We start from the raw sequence: 21,599 nt of genomic DNA on the forward strand, positions 1-21,599 counted from the left end.
GGTACAACGCCGAGGGAGAGTTATGATAGTAATACGGAAGTGTATGAATTCCCGACGGACTTGTAGTTGGCATTCCAAGTGTAATCACTTCGGAATCTAACACTACACGTTGCTTATAAATCAGGTGATTCCCAGACCTGTGGAAGATTTGAAATTCGGACGTATTCTTTTTGCGGAGTTTAATTTTAGTTAAGGTTGAACTTTTTTTCAGATTTGTTAATGTTGTACAGACGACAGCAAAAAATATTTTGAAAAGTAGTCTCTAAGCAAGTTTCTCATTATTATTTTTCCAGAATGAAACTTCTACAAATTGCAATGGATGAACGGCAAAAGATACTTTGCAATGCTGGTGCTAATCAAGCTTTGGAGAATGGCGAAGATGGACGTACAACATCGAATAGTGGCACAATCGGGCCATTACCTAACCTGGGTCAAAGCGTAAAACCACCCTGGGAACGAGCAACGACAGCAGCCAATGTGCCTTACTACATTGAGTGAGTATTAAATCCTCGAAGAAGAAAACTTCCGTAGCTATACCAGATGATAAGCAATTCTTTAGAAGAAGAATATTTGAAAACTTACACATTTAGAATATTTTGGAACATATATTGCCATGAATGTGTTTTCTTCTTTGTTACTCTTATATGAATAACAATTCAGATCACATGAAAATGGTTCAGTTTTGTCCATATCCAGTGAAGGAAAGAAGGGGGCAAACGGACATAGTTCCTCCCGGATCTGAAGTTGTCAGAAAGCACGGTGCTCTGCAATAATGTTTGGCAGATTTTTTCCCCGCACCTCGGTTATAGTTTTAGCGTCAATTGATTCGTTAAAATGTCTCATCTAAATGTGGCAAGCGTTTTTGAACATAAATCAATTCGTTTAGATCCTCTTGCTTCTTAATTTTTTCGACCTGTGAAGATCTAAAGACCATAAAGTATTCGTAATGGTAAGGTTAGACATGAAATATCACAAAATACCAAAAACAAAACTTGGGGATTGCCGCACTTATAAACTTCAGAATGATAAGACAGGAATTTTTGAAACTTGATTTGTTTTCACAACCTTTCTTGTTTATTTTCCTTTTGCAACAGTCACGAGCGCGAAACCACTCACTGGGATCATCCAGAAATGATTGAATTGATGAAAAGTTTGGCTGATCTTAATGAAATCCGTTTCTCCGCCTATCGCACAGCAATGAAGTTACGTGCCGTGCAAAAGCGTTTGGGTGAGTAGCCAACAAAAATAACTAAAACTAGCAAAAACCAGTACACGGTGTAAGTTTAATTAATCGATACAAAACACGTGACCACCAGCGAAGAGGCCGCACACATTTCACGCAATAATTTTAATAATTTTACAACTTTGTTTACCCAAAATATAGCGCTGGATCGCATACCCATGTCCACTGCCATCGAATCGTTCGATCGTCATGCGTTGCGCGCACAAAACGACAAACTCATCGATATACCCGACATGACGACCGTCTTGCATTCGCTCTATGTGACAATCGATAAAATTGACTTGACTTTAATGTTGGATTTGGCCATAAACTGGATACTAAATGTTTACGACTCGCAGCGCACCGGACAGATACGTGTGCTAAGCTTTAAGGTGAGAGCGCTGCTTAACGGTACATATTTCATTCATTTTATGCGTTAATGTGTTTTTTTTTTGTTTTGTTTTTGCCTTCGTACGTCCGCAGGTTGGCTTGATTTTGCTCTGCAAGGGTCATCTCGAGGAGAAATATCGCTACTTATTCCGTTTGATTGCCGACCCAGAGCGCAAAGTCGACCAAAGAAAATTGGGCTTGCTGCTGCACGACTGCATACAGGTGCGTTGTTGTTGGTAGATCGGCGGGATAGCTTTATTTGACACACATTTACTTAAATGCACATATTTCTGCTTCGTAGGTTCCACGCCAGCTGGGCGAAGTTGCCGCTTTCGGCGGCTCCAATATCGAGCCTTCGGTGCGCTCATGCCTCGAACGCGCTGGCATCTCGCAGGAAGGTAAGAGCCTTCAACGAAGAATTCAATTACTTAAATGTCCTTAATGAAACCTATTAAACTATCACTTGCAACGTTTTTCAACGCCACGAAAGTCCATCATAAAAATACATATTTGCCATTTAAGCGTTAATTAATTACATTGTAAATGAATTTTCCGCAATTTTCAAGCCACTCAATTTCACCTCCTATTAACCATAAACTTTTTATACACCTCTTTTCAATCTCTTCTGCGCCGCCATCACAGCCATTGACGCCAATCAGGAAATTGCCATTGAACAATCACACTTCCTCGGCTGGTTGCAACACGAGCCGCAGAGTTTAGTATGGATGCCGGTGCTACATCGTCTAGCGGCTGCCGAAACGGCCAAACATCAGGTAAGTGCGTTTTTGAAAGTGTGTAGTTCCTACTAACAGCAGATGCTCGCCTGTAATTGAGGACGCGGCACTGCAGGGCGCTTTTAACGCCACTCCTCTTACCGCAACCTACATCAACTCATCCTGCAAACACCCGCATCCTCCTCATCCTTGTGTAATCGTTAAGCCAGCAGGCGCAGCAGTGTTCACACACTTATCGGCAATTATTTCACAATTCACCACAGCTTCCGCGAATTCTGCCAGCGCTACTTCGGCAAACACCTTCGTCATTTACCTTTTTCGCTCCTGGCATTTTCCCATCGAATCCTGGAGCCCAGCCAGTATCTTACACCTTAAATGCTTACACACATACAAATTGTACCCCAACATATACCTTTACCCAATCACCTACACGTACATATGTATATCTATGGCTTTGCCACAAGTAGTTACTAAATCCAATATTTGCATTTCTCGGTACACCACTCGTCGCTTTGTCGTGGCCAACACCTTCGCTCACCGTAATCGTAACCACTACCTACGCATCGTTTCCATACAAATATTAAAATGGCCACAACGCAATCGGAAAATTGGGGACAACAGGCAAAATGTAACATTTGTAAGGAGTATCCGATAATTGGATTCCGTTATCGCTGCCTCAAGTGCTTCAATTTCGATATGTGCCAAAAGTGTTTCTTCTTCGGACGCAACGCCAAAAATCACAAATTGAGTCATCCAATGCACGAGTATTGCACAACGGTAAGTACTCGACGAAGAGCGAAGTAGATGAGAGTCAGGAGATAATACAAGTATAAAGTGACCAAATAATAGATGAAGATAACAGTAAATGAGTTAAATGACGGTGAGATAAACGATATGATCGTTAATAAAGATAAAGGTGAATAAGACCTAGATAAAGAGCTGTGAATAAAATGTAGATAAAGATATTGACTAGTGTCACTAATAGTATTCACGGGTTTAGAGAAAGCCTATTAAAAATAAAAATATTAAAATTAATAATATCTAGATAAAGATAAAGATAAAGATAAAGATAAAGATAAAGATAAAGATAAAGATAAAGATAAAGATAAAGATAAAGATAAAGATAAAGATAAAGATAAAGATAAAGATAAAGATAAAGATAAAGATAAAGATAAAGATAAAGATAAAGATAAAGATAAAGATAAAGATAAAGATAAAGATAAAGATAAAGATAAAGATAAAGATAAAGATAAAGATAAAGATAAATAAAGATAAAGATAAAGATAAAGATAAAGATAAAGATAAAGATAAAGATAAAGATAAAGATAAAGATAAAGATAAAGATAAAGATAAAGATAAAGATAAAGATAAAGATAAAGATAAAGATAAAGATAAAGATAAAGATAAAGATAAAGATAAAGATAAAGATAAAGATAAAGATAATAATATAGATAAAGATACACAGTTCTTAAAACGAAAATTAATAATGTATACTATAGAAAAAGGCAACTTTGAATAAGATAAACATCTGACAGAATAATTTCTTCGGGGATTGCAGCGAACCTTTGTACAATAATCAATGCTACATTTCGTGAAGATACCTCGTCAAATGCAAAGGTTTCCAGTACAAGCATTTGATTCGATCGTTCACTTTGTATGGCAGATATATACTATAGTGGTCCGTTATCGACGGTTCCGACAAATGAGCAACTTCTTGAGAAAAAAAGCGGTTCTCAAAATTACAAAACGATATCTCAAAACTGAGGGATTAGGACGCGTTTATACAGACAGGCGGACACGGCTAAATCGACTCAGCTCGTCATGCTGATCATTTATGTAGTATATATTTTACAGAGCCTCCGACATTTCCTTCTGGTTGTTACAAACTTCGTGGCAAACTTACCGTGTTCTGGGTAAAAAGGGAGATAAATCCATAAATCAAGACAGATAAAGAGATTGAGACAATTATAGAGATAGAGATAAATAAAGAAATAAAGATAGAGTTAGAGACAGAGACATAGGCAAAGATAGAGATAGATAAAAAGAAAGAGATATATGTATAACCTCACACTCAAGTTTTGCGCACTAAGAAGCTTGAACTTCTACTCACTATTATATTATACATATTTAGTCTCCATGTAAAACTTCATATTTATCTTATCAAATTATAGACAACCTCAACAGAAGACGTTCGCGATTTCACACGCGCTTTGAAGAACAAATTCAAGAGTCGCAAATACTTCAAAAAGCACCCACGTGTCGGTTATTTGCCGGTACAAAGCGTGCTCGAGGGTAAGCTTAACGGATTTCGAAACATATATAAATAAATACTCAAACATACATACTTCTACCAAATAGGTGATGCATTAGAGAGTCCCGCACCGAGCCCACAACACACCACACACACGCTGCAAAACGATATGCATTCACGACTCGAAATGTACGCTTCCCGTTTGGCGCAAGTTGAATATTGTACCGGTTCAAATTCAACGCCCGACAGCGATGACGAACATCAACTGATCGCACAATACTGTCAGGCATTACCGACAAATAACGGTAGCGGCCCCAAATCGCCAGTTCAAGTAATGGCAGCCATGGATGCAGAGCAACGTGAAGAGCTGGAAGCGATTATACGCGACCTGGAAGAGGAAAATGCCAATTTACAAGCAGAATATCAGCAGTTGTGCAGCAAACAGAACAGCACCACACCCGACGCGGATGGTGGCATGCAGCACTCAACGTCCGCCATGGGTGGGCTAGCTGCTGGAGCTAATGCTGGAGGTCAAGGTGAACATGGACAGGTAAGGGAGAGGGAGAGAGAGAGAGAGACAGCCATTGAGAGTACCGTCATTGTTTCAAATCTGCTTTACAATTAGGATATGATTGCCGAGGCGAAGCTGCTACGCCAACACAAGGGTCGCCTTGAGGCGCGCATGCAAATACTGGAAGATCACAATCGCCAACTGGAAGCACAATTGCAACGACTGCGCCAATTGTTAGACGAGCCGAATAGTGGCGCGGTGAGTGCCGCCGGCTCTGCGTTGAATTCCAAGCCGAACACGTTGCAAACACGCTCCGTGACCGCATCTCAGCTGAATACCGACTCGCCGGCGAAAATGAATCAACAGAATGGCCATTATGAGCAAAACACAAGTGAGTAGGCGAATGCTTTGGGAAAGGAGGGGAACTTCAATAAATAAAAGTTTCCTGAAAGCTAATTAACGGTTAAATTTATTATTTTTTTTTTTGTTATAAGGCATCTAACTCAACCTTTTCTTGCAGTAATAATCGCACTTGAATTCAACACATTCGATTAAATTGAAACACAAATTTTGATTATAATTCCCCAATTCACTTAAATATATGTAAACATTTGTGTATTTATATGTATACATACATATATACAGACTAAAAATTTGTTTCCTTGAAAGAGAATACATTTGTGTTATAGTATATTGGTGGACTTTATACCCAAAACAATAACCAAATCGATTTATAAGTAGTATTGAAATCCTCTGCTGTCGCTCTAATGCGAACACAACGATTTTTAAGCACTTTTTCGATGTCATCGTCATTAACAGAGATGGCAATGACTTCACGACTTTCAAAGTATGTTTTGTGCCATGCAAATACTTATGTTCGTGATGAAATACACACTCGAAAACACTTTAGCAACATTTTCAACGATTTCGTAGTAGTGACGTCATGTCATAACCAAACAGCTGCCAAGCACTCAAATCAAACTTCAAATGAACATAAAGAAGATTGAACCAATCTAGGAAAGTCGATTAAATTTGCGTCCAGTCCGGGTCAAATCTGATCATATGCTAATTCAACATATTTATGTATATAATTAATATACCTCAACTATTTTAATTTTGCAAGTAAAGTGATTTCCATTTAATTTTGAAAACGATAAAAATAGTAGGAAAAATATACTTATACTATGATTATATATAAACTAATACCGTACGATCATTGATATACATATACCTATACGTATGTACACTGCAAGTCATCAGAATAGCACACTTCAGGATTAAATACTTTTTAATTAATTTCGGTTTTAATAGCCGAAGAAGCTATAATTCAAAAATTATAATTATTAGCAAATAATTTTTCTAGAAACAGAGGAAAGAGTATTCTGGATGGACTCCCAATGTTGTCTACTTATTCATGGATAATGGATGTCAGGTATAAGTCTGTGGGTCCACCGTCCTTTAGTTGAGGTTTGCCACCGTTGCTGCATATAGTTATGCTCTTCTTGCTCTCCTCTCTTTTTTTGATTTCTGTAATTGGCGCTAATAGCTCATATAATCTCGAGAACTCGTCACCCTGGATGTCTATGGGCGGTATACTAGCTAGCACTTAAGCTGCTTCGTTGGAAATAGTTTGGAAAACACTTGTTACTCTTATTGCTGTGAGTCGATACACCGTATTTATTGATCCGGCATAGGCCTTTGGCTAGTGCCTGTATCTGTTCTGGAGCAGCATATAGTATTATTTAGCTCTTCACTTTTCTTATTCAGAGTCAACGGCTGGAGCGCACACAGCCTCTATTTGCCATTATTCTCGATAAGGAATTGTGATTTGCTTTATTTGATGTGTACGCTAAGTGCTCATTGAATTTAATTATAGAGTCCAATATCACCCTTAAATACTTCAACTGTGGGTGCGAAGTAATCGCACACTCTCCTACAGTGAGAGTTATTTTTTCATAAATTTTCCTGATCTTATGGGCAATACTTCTGTTTTGTGCTCAGCCAGTTCCAAACTCATGGATAAAAACCATTGGCGCAGACCATTTTTGCATAAATTTTGGAAGTCACCAAGTTGTTTAGCCGCTGCCACCGCTATAAGGTCGTCCGCGTATGCGATTAGCTTAACATTTTTGGTAGCTGCATTCTTAGCGCCCTATCATACACGAGATTTCATAAAAGAGGGCCTAATACTGAACCTTGTGGTACTCCACTTGAAATAGGGTAGCCCTTGGAGCTTTCTTTGGTGTCGCAAAACAGCCTTCTATTTTCAAAATAACATACAACAATATTTATGAAGTACTGAGGCCGCGTATTTCATATAGGATTTCGAACATGTTTATCCATTTAGCAGAGTTGAATCCATTCTACACATCCAGGGTCATCAGCGCATAATATTTTTTTTTGTACCACCTTTCCACCAGGGGCAGGACTTTCCAGGGATACATGAATTGTATATTTTAGCGAAAAGAATGGGCTTTGAAATTATGGCTACCTTTAGAGCTCTGTTTAGTATGCCATCAATTCCAGGCGCTTTGTTGTTTTTGATTTTTGTTTTTCTTCTGTAACCAGCGGAGGTGATTCTGCAGCTTCGTTTCGTCGCTCAGCGCTAGAAATCGTGGCGTGAGTCGGAAATAATGGCTCGACGACTTTCTTCATGAACGGAGCGCATTTGGATTGCTAGCACACGTTTTGGAATTTTGACATAAAGATTTTATAAACAGTTCCCCAGGGGTTGATGGAAGTGAGTAAGGCGTCCACTCCATTAACTCGTCGTTTCGTCCTTCAATCCAAAACTTAGGCACTCGTGTAGTATGAAACAGTACTTTATCATATCGTATAAAGTTCCAAACAAAATTTTAAAATGGAGAAAAGCACTTTCCAGTACTTTTTTATTCGTGTTTGATATTCACATTTGAAGATGGCTCCTCACACTGCTCACACGATTAAGTAGTCATGCCGTAGATCATTGCAATAATAATTGTATCCATGGGACCTTCCAAATTAATCTTTCTTTAGTTCGAAAAGACAACATAGCGCCAATCAGACTTTAAGTGTTCCCCTTCAAAATGTAATCGTGTTCTTTTCGAGAAACTTTAGTGAGTTTTTCTTTAGTTTTAATAGTTTAAAAAATCGCCATTGCTTAACGCCCTTTGAACAATAGATAAGCTTACTCTTGGCGACGGCACTTTTCTTAAAATTGTTCTTCGGTAAAAAAAATAGCCAAACAAATGGTATCGCATTTTTTCTTTACCAGTGATTGTTTAATAAAGATGAGAAAATCAGAAAACAATAAAGTACGCGCAGATTAATAACAAAAAATCAGAAGCAATTATATTAGGCTGATTAAGGTGTGCTAACCAACTGATGACGAGCAGTGTATTTAAACGTCAAATATACTTATATAATCCCCCAATACCGCCCTTTGTTAACACTTTATACTCTTTGTATTTCTCCCTTCCTTTAACTGCACACTGTGTTTCTTATAACGGAAATGTTTATCCTCTCCTCACGCCGTCCACCGCTGTGTTTGTATATGTTTACGTTTTGATAAAACGAAAACTGCCAACTTTATGTCGCTAATCAAATGAACGCCAATGAATGTTGCCAACAACCTTCAATGTAACTGCAACCTGCAACCTGCAACAACAACAAACACACCCTTATGCTACAACGCGTCCCTCTACACACGCACACATGCATATGTTTGTAAATATGACATCAATGTAAAACGGAAATATAAACAACAACAACAACGACAACGTCAACCGGAATATTTGCCACAATTTCGATTATTATCGCCTGCTCACTAACACCAACGCAACGACATGGTGATTACGCCGCTTTTCCGCACCCCAACACGCGCTTCAACTAACTCAATTGCCACACAACGACGTCATCAAAACCACAACAACAGAGGGTATGATGCTACCCGGCATGGGCATGGTCAATGTGGGCAACGCCACTACGGCTGGTGCTGGTGGCGCTGGTGAGCATATGGGCGTTGGCAAGCATCCGCTCGGCCCTGGGCTTGTGGCGCTGCAGCAACGCGCTGCTATGAATGCTGCTGCCGGCGGTGGCGGTGGCATGGGCATGGTTGGCGGTATGGGTCACCTGGGTGGCATTGCTGGCGCAACAGGCAACGGAGGCATCGATATGGCTGGCGTTTGTCATGCGCCCGGTCAAGGCTACATGCTGGACGACGGACGCCCACCGCCGCCACCGCACTCGAGTCTACTACACACTATGCCTGGTAAATAGTGAAATGCACTGGCAGCATGACGTGGCAAGCTGACAATATTGAATTATGCACTACAACAACAATGTGCTAGCAATTTGCATGGCTCTTTCTTTGGTTTTGCAATTTGCATATGTTATTTTTGTTGTTGTTTTACTCGTTGATTTTTCTGATTTTGTTGTTATTTGAGTGTTGATTTGTTGTTGTGCTTTTTTCATGTTGATTTTCGAAAATTTCGCCATTTCTTATTTGCATTGCGTTTGCTTGCGGCACTTTTTGTGCGTTGCCAATTAATTATTTTGTTGGTTTTTCTTTTTTGCTTGTTGATTGTCGACCACTTTTTTTGGTTAATTTGTGGTCATCCATTCGACGTTTGCTCTTCAGCCGCTAAGTGCTCTTAATTGATTCAATGTCAAAATGTTCGTGGATATTCGATATTATTTTTTAGGTTATTTTTTTGTGGTTTAATATTTTCTATTCTACAGTTATAAATGTGGAATTTTCAATAAATTTTGTAGTATATAGTTTTTTTATTTTTACTCTACAATTATCATTATCAAGCTATAAGGCAAAACAATGTATGTTAGTAAATCAGATTTTTTCATTATTCGGGTGTCAGGTATCAGGTTATTCTAATTTCAAACTTGTTTCCAGAAAGCAAAAAAAAACCGTTAACTTATCCACCTTACAAATGCTCTTGGATCTTACATTAAGATCTTGGTAATATTTCTGTAGTGGGTTAAATTATTAACTCAGATCATTACTGCCCAAGGATTACACAGATGAAATTTGTATTTTAGGAAAGCACTTGTTACTGATTACGAGTATAAATGAAGTGTGATCCAAGTAGAGGTTCTTTTTTCAATAGCCTTCTTCTGACAGATCACACGTGAGTCGTGTCAAGCTAGAATGATATTTTGGTTCATTATTGTTTGGCATTTCATCATGGAAATACTTTCGCCTGAACAACGTTTACAAATCGTTCAACTTTATTATGAAAATCACGTCCTGTAAAGAATATTTTTCGCGCGTTTCATCCATCTTATGGTCAACATAATAGGCCTGCTGAGCGTACTATTCGCGAACATACTGAGACACAGCTAATATTCAACCAAATAGACCATGTCCAGTACGCAGCAACGATATGTACAGGAAGACCAATGAGAGTCCGTTCGGCGTAATCGCACCAACTCAGACTGACCGAATGGAACGACTCGACGCATTTCACTTAAATTGAAAGCGTACAAAATATAGCTTGTGAACTGAAGCCAGTCGACCTTCCCTAACGGCATAGCTATTCTCTATGGGCTCTTGAAAAGTTCCAAGAACACCCGACATATTCGACCCAAATTTTGTTCAGAAGAGAGGCCCATTTTTGCCTCAAATGGCAAGCAAAATTGCCGCATTTGGTACGAAAAACAACCTGCAGAGATTCAAGAGCTGCCATTTCATTAAAAAAAAAAACAAAGGTTTGGTGTGGTTTGTGGGGCGGTAGAATCATCAGCCCATATTTCTTCAAAAAAAAAAAAATTATGCCGGTAGCAACGTAACCGCCAATAATAACAGTTATCGTGTCATGATAACCGATCGTTTGATGCCTGAAATTTAAGCTCATGACCTCGGCGACATTTGGTTTCGACAAAACGACGGCACTTCCCACACATGGCATCAATCAATGGATTTATTGAGAGAACACTTGAACGGTGAGCAGATAATTTCACCTTTTAAACCGGTTGATTGATCACCAAAATCATGTAATGTCACACCGTTAGACTTTTTCCTGTAAGGATATGTGAAGTCTAAAGTCTATGCGGACAATCTCGCTTCGATTCAGGCCTTGGAGCAATACACTACGCGTGTCATTCGCCAGTTACCTTTCGAAATTCACACACGAGTCATCGAAAATTTTATCCAACGGATGGACCATCTGAGTCGTAGCCCGGCCAACATTTGAAAGAGATAATCTTCAAAAAATAAATGCCAAAGAATATCCTTCCGAATGATAATAAACATTCCCCATTCATTTAGAAGTTCCTGTGTTTTTTCTTTAAAAAAAAGTATTGAACCTCGAAATGGTTCACTCTTTATTTCTCAACATGTGCTTCTCTATCTTCTTTATCTATGATAAATAAAAATCAGATATACTATATTTTTTTACATTTTCGCAATTGTTCAAAAAAGGGATTTTGATGCTTAAATTTGTATTCCTTAATTCGAATCGATAATATTTTGGTGTACGAAAGTTATCGAAAGATAAAGAAAATTTAATTAATCTCGTATCTAGCAAGAGTAGCAAAATAACTTATAAAATAGCGGAAATATTTACTTCAAAAAAATTGTTCAGAATATCTCCACATATAGAAAATATTCCACTGCCAATGTAAACAAAAATAGAGGAAAGCGAATAATTGTCAAATCGATTGACATCAAGCATTTCTTCGTTGATCAGTTTGCGAGTAAACCGTAAGGCAACTATGAATAAAGTGAAGGTTTTTTGGTTTGAGAACACAATATTAGTTAATCATTTGAGTTTGATTTTTTTTAATACTTTGTTGAGTTTTTTAATTCAAACTTTTAAAATTTTTAACTGATTTATTAAAAATACCGTTTTGTAATTATTTTCCTTCTTAATACCATATATTATACCTCCATTTCTATCCATGAAATTAACCTTTAAATCTTATTTATTTGAATGAAGTATTGAACCGTTTCTTTATGGTTAAATTATCGCTTAAATCTTACCTTAGACAGCGAATATTAGTTCTTCATTATTGGTTTTTTAATTTCATATTTTGTATGTACATATACTCAAAAATACATAATGTAATAAATAATAAAATCAATAATAAGCACTGTAAAATTAATATAATTATTAATTATAGTTAAAATTTATTACAGCTCTATGAAAACAAAAAATATTTAAATGCATTTTTACTAACATTTCTCTCTTTTTTATCGATTTCTTGCTTACATTGTATATGCCACGCCATTGTCGATAAACTGTGATCGATAAAAAAATGTAAACATGTAAAGATCACGCGTAAATATCTCATATTTAAAGTCAAGGAAATTTTAGAACAAATTGCTGATTTAAACGGTAATTTTGAAATGTTTTTAAAATCATTATCAACTTAATTCGTCATTGTATACCTTTTTGCACTCGGAGAATATCGGAGCACGTAACAACATGGATGTAAATTAACAGCTCAAGGGCTTAATATCGAAGTAACGAAATAATAGTTGGAAACCATTTAATGTGGCTACTAAATTAAATTTTTAATTATTATAACACTGTGAAAAAGACTTAAGGGGTTCAACAATTTTTTTCTCATATAAAAAATAAAATATTTTATTAGAATTTTTTATTGTTACAATCCTACACTATTAACAAAGAAATTCTGAAATTTTTGAAAAAAAATTTCAAACTCGGCCAATGAATGTTAGTTTTTGGCAGACATTTTTCCAAAAAAAAAATGAAAATTTAATTAAAAATTTTGCAAAAATTTGTTTCAAATAGTTGTAATCGAACAAAAAATCTCTTTTCCAAGTCTTTAAGAACTGTATTTCAAAGACCTGTGCAAAATTTCATGAAGATCGATTGAGTAGTTTTCGAGCGCGCTTAAAGACGACGCACTTACCCTTCCTAGCCTCGAGCTCAAAGCAGTTTCTATCACTCTCTATTTCTATTATCTTCCAAGTATTTTCCCAATAATGTCCGCTTACAAAACCAATCAATTTCAACTTTTTTCAGAAGTTTTCAACAAATTAGTTTCGAAGAAATTTTCGCAGTACGATCTGCTTACGAAACCAATGAAATCTAACATTTTCCAAGTTTAGTGACACGTTCATTCTAAATCCTCAAACTGGGAATGTGTTTGAGCTCCGCTGTCATTATGCAGTATTATCCTAATTTTAGGGGTTCTATACCGCCATTACCTAACGTGTATTAATGAGGTAATGCCAAATATTATGCCAGATGACAATATTCGAAGTTGTCTGGCAGCAGAGGAGAAAGAACTATCAGAACTGACTAACTTTAATAGGTAAAAATGAAAAAATAGATTCAGCAACCTTAGAAATCTAGCTGGAAGCAAAATTAGTTGCCTCAACAGATTCGCTTTGATATATGAGGTCTAAATACCTCTAGGAGTGTTTCTAAACCGAAGGGATAGGATAGGTCTACGACTTTCCAAAGCTAATATTCACAGCGGGTGTTAATATTACTACCTAATCTAACTTTATATGAAACCAATAATAAGTAGGTCAAATTATCTAGTCTAGTAAATGCTAAAAAATATAAAAATATATAAACATTATCAGCAAATACTATCTCCCAATTAGTCTTATCAATTATAAGTCCACAATTATTTGTTCATTTATTTTTTAACAAAACTATCGTCTTTTCAGCCGCTGAAATAGGACGCGCCGTAGAAGAGCTGGTTACAGTCATAACCGAGGAGATGATCGAACAAACGCAGAGTCAAGATAACGATCGTGACACCTTGGACGATGAGGATGAGGACAGTGAAAGTGTGGCCACAGCGATAACTGCTAAAACAATCATAAAACCATTAACGGCAACAACGAAAACCAAAACCAACGTAACAACCACCAATAGCACAACTGCAACGATACTAAACTAGAGCTAGAGCTAACGGAAAACTAAAATGTAAAGCGATAAAAAGAGGAACTCTAAATGATGTATGTTTAACCGTTAACGTGAAAATAAATTAGATAAAAGTGAATGAAGAAATTCTATGAAGCGTGAAGGAGAGAATGGCAGCCGTAAAAACTGAAGCAGCATAAAGGGGAAGAGTCAGTCAAAAAATGCTGGATGGCACTCACAGTAGTTGGGAGAAACGGAGACCCCGCTCTGTTCATATCTAAATATACATCTGCGTAATATTTATATATCATTGCAATGAAGCTAACTTCTTGCTTAGTGTAAACAAAAAAAATGAGAAAAACGCAATTGTTTAAATAAATATAATTAAATTTCGATACAAATACATACATATATATACTTAATATGATATACATACATCTAAATATAGCGAAAAAATGGAGAATCAGTTATCTAATACATACATACATACAAATTAAAAGCTATGAATTCGAAGAAATGCCCGAAAAAAAGCAAATTTGCGACAAATTTTAATTGCGTTTAAGTTAGCTCGTTAATTAACCCAATCGAATTGCGCTGCTGATTAATTAATAACAATGATTGGTTGATTAATTTGCAATAGAAGCTAACAAAAAGCTCAACACAAAAAGGCGATTGTTCGCTATAGAACTTGTTGCAGCGAAAAAGCGTTGAAGCAGAGCATAAAGCGAAGCATGTAAAAGAAAATTAAAGGAAAATGAAACAAATTTAACGGAAAGTTAAGCAAGTTGAAAGAAAAAATATGCAAATTTTCCAAAAAAGCTTTCACAAATATTGTAGTTTCCATGAAATAGAAATTATGTATATTTTAATGTTAGTTTTTTTAATTTAAAACGAAATGTTGTAAATGTAAAATAATTTCTGCCAATAAACAAATAAAAGTTTACTGCAATAGTTGGTAGCTTGTAAAACATATCACGATACAAACGAACTTAACTCTACTCAAATAGTTTCAGTAATATTAGCCACTCAAATGAATGTTTTCTAATAAACTAAAATTAAAAAAAAGCACACACACACATAAAATATGCAAAAACACTAAAATTGAAAAAGGCATATAAAAATAAAAAATAAAAATGAAAAAATTAACTTATATAATTATTAAGTAAGCGCTCTTTGTAATGCTTTGTAATTTTATATACATATGTATAAATATAGATTTTTATAGCGAGCAACTTGTAAATTTCAATTGAAAGCTTTCCAATGCAGAAGTCGCGGCGAAATGCAAGAATTGTAGCTTTCATCTGCATATCTTTAACGTTGATCACATTTGTTGCTTTGAATTAAGTCAAAACTTTTGTAAGCAAAAGCACTGAGCGTTGCTGCAAATTCATTGTAAATTTTATTTTTCCAAGTTTCCGTTAACTTCGAAATTCACAACGTTAAAAGTTTTAAAGATTTGCTTAAATTTCTTGCATTTTTTATTTCTTGTAATTTTGTTATTTATAATAGTTTTTTATTTAATTTCGTATGCAAAGCAATTTATGTATAATTTACAAATAACGGTTTAGTTAGCAGTTAAGTTTTAATTATTCTTTGCTCTTAATTAATTTCAAATAAATATTGAGTATTTTCATTAAATGATCTTACGAAATAAAAAGTGTTTTCTTTTAATATTATTTTTTCTTAATTTAAGGATTTACAGTTCATTTTCTTCAAGTGTCTTTTCTTAACATTTTCTTCAACATGTCTCATACGTGTTCCCAGGCAAGTTTGGAATGTCTGCTGTTTCACCTTGTGAGAAAAACCGGAAATTATAAATAAAACACAAAATGTTTCATAATTCCTCAACATTTGTCGGCTTCGTCGCCTTCAAAGTAATCTCGTCCAGATGTAATGCACTTAAGCCACCAACTGGATGTCCAGCCTCCAGTCCTTAAAATACTTTTTGCCTACAGCTCTTTCGGCGAATTTCGTTTTATTTCTTCGTACGACTGAAAACGGGTTCCACAGAACGGCAATTTCAGTTTGAGGAACAAGAAGAAATCACACGGAGCCAAATCTGGTGAATACGGTGGTTGATAGATGGTATTCATTGCGTTTTTGGCTTTAAATTCGAAATCATAAATTATAGCTCGATGCAATGGTGCATTATCTTCGTGCAAAATCCCTGACATGTTCTATCACAATTTCGGCCGTTTTCGACAGATGTTCCCACGCATACACCTCAATACGGCCAAATAGAACTTTTTATTGAACGTCTGTCTCCCCAGAACAAAAACATGATGCAGCAAACAACTAATATCGAAAACACAATGAGCATCACCTTGATTTTTGAGCGGCTTTGGCTCGTTTTTTTCTTCTCCATTCCGATGATTGTTGACCGGTTTGCATGTTAGACTCATAAACATACGTCTCAACGACAGTTATAACACTTTTCATGTATGTGGGATCGGAATTCGCACGATCAAGCATGTTCAAAGAGACCTATTTACTCTTTTTCAAAACAATTTTTCAACGTTTCATACCCAAAATATTGGCCAAAACTCGAACAGACTCGCGTTAATTGGTTGAACTCTCTTGCCATTTTTGGAACACTTGTCTGATGATTTTCAAGCACCATATCTTTTGATTTTTTCACATTTTCAATAGTTGAAGAGGTCGAAGGTCGTCCAGTACGAGGCATAGCTTCAATGATCTCATAAGCTTGTGTTTTCATCACCGTAAGCCTTTTCTAACATTCGCAATGACTCCGCACACGAAATTTGATTTGAAATACAAAATTTGAAAAAAATTCTTTATTCAATATTTTTATCCATTGTAAAAATCGCAACGCACTACTGAGTTCTACAGACTTAAGCAGCTGCTGTTAAAAAAAACTGGTTGATAGATCTCGCTCATATTTGGCATAGTATTGTTTTTTAGGCATATGGTTTTCAAGAAGAAATAAAACGCATATAATTTAATGTTTTGGCTAAGGATTTAGCTTCATTAACATATAAATATAAGTGTTGGAAAAAAACTCGCATCTAATCCTCTTTTTGCAGCAATTGGGGCTGTATGTCAACAATCACAGAACGAATAAGCAATCCCACAAAAAATAGTCCAGCACCCGTTATGTGTGTATTTTTTTAACAATTTGGCAATCTGTAGCAGGATAATTTTATGACCTTTAACTTCTATCACTATATACAGCGATTCAGAACATTTGGCAAGGCGTTTAGCGTTTAAAATAGCAATTGTGTTGTATTTTAAAGGATGTCAGACAAAGCTCTCTTCGAAGATTTCAAATAGGAGATCAAACTAGTGAATAAACTATACGGAAATCTTAATATTTATAGTAAAATATGCACAAAAAATATTTTAGAAAAAAAATTAAAAACTTTCTTTTCTTAAATACTTTACTTTTCTTAAATAAAATAAAAAAAGTTTGAGAATTTTGTAATATTGCGGACTTTTTTAGACAAAAAAATCAATTATTTTTGAACAGTGGCGTATTAGTCAAAATTTTTTTAAATATTATTGCATTTTCAGTGACGTTTTCTACTTTGTGAAACTGCGACAGTGTGCAACAAGCCTGTCGTCGAGTTGGTGGTGAGAGTTCAACAGCGTCAAAAGACACTCCAACTTTTATGAGTATTTACAAATTTATTACGATTTAATTTGTAGCTTTATTTATTTAAAAAAATATAACAGTTTTCATAACAAATATATCGCTAAATAACCCAATTAATCCAGCAAAAATAAATAAATAAATAAACTAAAGCAAAACGCAGTGCTACATCAAATTGACAAGAACGATCATAAATGTACCACCTTTTCTACTCATACGTGTAGTTTGATAAGCAAAATACCTAGGAACACACTACAGTTATAATCCAATTTTAAAAATTCTTGAAAAATATTAAACGTGTATAATCGGTCAATACACATACATACATATACAAAATATAGTATTGTTGTCAGAAATATTTTACCAACCAAACTAAACGAAGTCTAATAATTCATAAAATTTACGTCCACAATCCGAACCTAACCAGTAAACCCTATCGAACTTCTTAGATTATTTTCGAAATATGTGAATCACTATACAACCTAAATCTATTAAGCCTAGACATATGAAACTAACTTCAATCTCAGTAAGAAACGAACCTCCAAACTGCTTTAAGAATACCAATTCCAAGTCTATATATTTTGAAAAACAAAAATATTTTTAGAATAACAAATCATATTAAACGAAAAAGTCTTCTTAAAATAAAAGAGCGGCAAAATATTAAACGAAAAGCTCTTCTTATAATCAAAGATAGACAAAATAAAACAAAATGTTTTAAAATTGTAATAAAAAATGATTCGAACACAATTGTACTGATTTGAAACTATATTAGACCAACCATAACCAACTCTAATAAGTGAAAGCTTACACAGTACTACGAAAACCAATGTGCAACAAAAAATGTTTTAAATTCATATTTATAGATACAAACAGAAAGCTCTCTTGTACATATATAGCGAAAGTTGCATGCCAAAAAAGCGCAACTTAAGATTAAATGTGCGAAGTTCACGAAGAAACAATTGGCTATAGATATACTACGGACTTTTGGCGCTTCGTAAGCTCGTCCCTACATACTTTTTAAGTAAAATTATAACATTCTATAAACTTAAGAGCTTGTGTGTGATAACTTACGACTTGTAAACACACACGTTTTATTTAAAATCGGAATTTACTGCCAATTTCATGAGGGCTTTAACATTTTTATCTGTTTACAGCACAACTATGCTTTCATTTAATATTTTATTAATACAACAATTTACGACTAAATGGACTTGTGAGTTATAAATATAACAGAATTAAATTTTCTTGGCTTTTATAAGCTGTTATAAATAAGTCCCAAAGTTTCAGTAGAACTGTAAGTAATGTTTTATTACACACACTGCCAATATAAATACCCAAAAGTCACTTTTTACTTTATAAATCAAACTCTGCTTTGCATAGGTGAAAGCTTGCGCAACTGACTTCCGCCCGGTTGTTAATTATACACATACGCAATTCTCATGTGGCAGCATAAAATAATATGAAATACTAGTTTGCAAATATTTCGTTTCATTTGCTGGCATTTGGAGTAAAACACTTTTTTCATTTACTCAAATGAAAGTTCTTCCAAAGCTTGCGATCATTTTTACGTAATAAACTTCGCAAGTTTCTCTAAACTTGTTTCAAACAAGCTTTCATAACTATGAAAGCTCAACTAAACTTCGCGTAAGCTTGCATTGAAAAAACCGATCGACTGAATTAACGAAATTAATGTGTGTTTGGAATATACATAAATGTTTGAAATCTATAAAAAATTATAAAATAATCATATGCAAAATATTCTACATAACAACGTTGCAAATATACAGTTTGATTATTTAAATATGAATAAGAGTACACCAAACATTTGTACTACACCGCAACAACAAGAGAAAATTCATTGTAAGATCAAATGAAATATATTCATGAAATAGTCGTTTTTCTTAATTTTGTAACGAATTTAGGCAACATATCCATTATCTTACTAGTACATTTCCTATAGTTCATATACTTATACATATACATATAAAATATTCATATCATATGATAAATCTATTAAATAGTTGAACGCTAATTAAAGACATAAATACATACATACACATATATTATATACAAGTATATATAAAGTAAAATAAATAATTGATCGCATAAAACGAAATTAGGAAAATTATCTAAAACCGAAAAGCATACAGTTAATAATTCGACAACTTACATACATACATATGGTATATTCGATTAAACGATTTAGAATTCACATATCCTGAAATATAAACAGTGCTGCAAGCCAGAATTAGAAATAAAAAATCTCAATTAATTGAATGTATAGCATGTAAGATGCGCGGCGCCGAATATTCATGTCTTTACAAGTTCTTTTCCGGTCACACTAATTTGAAGCTTGTTAAATGGCGAATCGAACTAACAATTGGCAGCCATGAAATACTAATTAAACATGCGCAGAAACAAAAGCCCGTAAGGAAGTGACTAACGGAAGATAAATTTTATTCAACATGGTAAAGTCTATATGGATTCTTGTCGAATTCTTTACTTTACATCTTTTTCGTAAAGTGAATGAGAAAAGCTAGGGATTCATATGGAATAACTTTTGCCACTAAAAGTACTCTTCCAAAGTAATTTTTTTTTCAATTTCGATAGGAGTTATTTCATTTGACATAGCAGTTTTTCGCTGATTTATTAAAGATGGTCCATTTCAAGGTTCCCTACCTTTTTAAGAGAAGAAACTGCAAATTTAATGGCAAATGTTTATTATCATTCTAAAGAACATAATTTGGCATTTATATTTTTCAAGTGGTCCATGAAAATTTTGAAAAATCACCGATTTTGAAAATGAGCAGTTCATTTGGAAGAGGACCAGACGCATACCCCGTGATATAAATATTTCCTCAAAATTCAAAAGAAAAGTATGTGACACAACACGGGAAATATTCACCTTTAATAATCTGCAAACAAATTTTTGTTCATTCATACCATTCCAAAGATATTGAAATTTTTGTTCTCCTACCGCTCTTAAAACGTATGGGACATCCATCGTTGCGCATCAAATTAAAATTTAATTACATAAATACAGTAGTTACAAATATATAGCATACTGAACTCAAAATGTACTGCCCAACTAATCGATATTAAAAATATCTCTGACTAAAGAAAAAACCAAATAGAATTCTAAAGGTTTAATAGATATCGCAAAGAAATCAACCACAATTATAATACATACGAATATTTGGTATTTCAATTAAAAAACAAAGTAAAATGCATGAAACATAAATCATAAATCTATCTATGTAGAATTAAACAAAGTAAACACAGCTAAAACGTGTTATTGGGATGTGAATGTGAAAGCTTACTGAGTAGTACCTAAGCTACAAGCTACCAAAGCTCTCGTATCTTACAAAAAAATGAAAAAGTTGGAACTTTATGGTAAATTCTGAGAAAGCTCTATTAAATAAATTTTAATTTTTGAGCTTTTTCGATCACATAAAAATTTAATGTTAGTAAGCTCACCAAGAAATATCTATATGCGTTAAATAAGCATAGTTTAATTTCGATTTTTCGTCTTTTTACTGTCATAATTAGCGTACTTCGCTTTCACATTAACGCACTATAAGCTTTTATATTGAAATGTTAGACTATATTTTAATGGCGTACGACTATTTGGCAAATGAAAGCTCCTTCCATCGTTTTCTTTGATATAAAGACACACAATATTTTCATTTAAACGAATTACTTTAAAACGTACATGCAAAAATGAAAGCTTAGTCAAGCTTGCTCTTAAAAGCTTTTCTCGTTGCAAAAAAAGCGACTGTTCATCTAATGTCTCTTAGACCCAAGTATTCTGACAATTTTTATATCAAATCTGATTATGTACACATATACATACGTAGCTACTTATATACAAACATAAATACTATATAATAAATATATATAAAATATAAAAAAATGTCTGACAATATAGCAGTATTACCAGATGTTTGCATGTATACAAAAATGTAGAACAAATAAATACAAAAACTTATATTTAATATTGCAAAAAGAAAGGAAAATTCATTGTAAGATCAAAACAAATAT

At 34.6% G+C, this 21,599-nt stretch overlaps 1 protein-coding gene and 1 long non-coding RNA gene across 4 annotated transcripts in view; both read left to right on the top strand.

The window, feature by feature from the left end:
- LOC125775325 (dystrophin-like) overlaps window positions 1-14,961 on the top strand; it is a 115,004-nt gene extending 100,043 nt beyond the window's left edge. For 2 of the 3 annotated variants that reach the window (XM_049447470.1, XM_049447471.1), the window contains exons 4-15: window positions 294-494; window positions 1,095-1,228; window positions 1,385-1,614; window positions 1,706-1,834; window positions 1,914-2,010; window positions 2,255-2,385; window positions 2,968-3,123; window positions 4,518-4,638; window positions 4,705-5,147; window positions 5,223-5,499; window positions 9,022-9,357; window positions 13,750-14,961. In XM_049447470.1, the coding sequence (XP_049303427.1) occupies window positions 294-494; window positions 1,095-1,228; window positions 1,385-1,614; window positions 1,706-1,834; window positions 1,914-2,010; window positions 2,255-2,385; window positions 2,968-3,123; window positions 4,518-4,638; window positions 4,705-5,147; window positions 5,223-5,499; window positions 9,022-9,357; window positions 13,750-13,985 (2,491 nt within the window). In that variant the 3' untranslated portion in view covers window positions 13,986-14,961. The remainder of the gene's footprint in view (window positions 1-293; window positions 495-1,094; window positions 1,229-1,384; window positions 1,615-1,705; window positions 1,835-1,913; window positions 2,011-2,254; window positions 2,386-2,967; window positions 3,124-4,517; window positions 4,639-4,704; window positions 5,148-5,222; window positions 5,500-9,021; window positions 9,358-13,749) is intronic. The other variant, XM_049447472.1, reaches the window with a different exon arrangement.
- Window positions 14,962-17,358: 2,397 nt separating this feature from the next.
- On the top strand, window positions 17,359-20,143 carry LOC125776241 (uncharacterized). Its single transcript, XR_007421534.1, has 2 exons — window positions 17,359-18,188; window positions 18,231-20,143. It is a non-coding gene; the product is annotated as an uncharacterized LOC125776241 (long non-coding RNA).
- The last annotated feature ends 1,456 nt before the right edge of the window (window positions 20,144-21,599 follow it).

This window comes from Bactrocera dorsalis, chromosome 2 (assembly GCF_023373825.1).
Source record: "Bactrocera dorsalis isolate Fly_Bdor chromosome 2, ASM2337382v1, whole genome shotgun sequence".
NCBI lineage: Eukaryota > Metazoa > Arthropoda > Insecta > Diptera > Tephritidae > Bactrocera > Bactrocera dorsalis.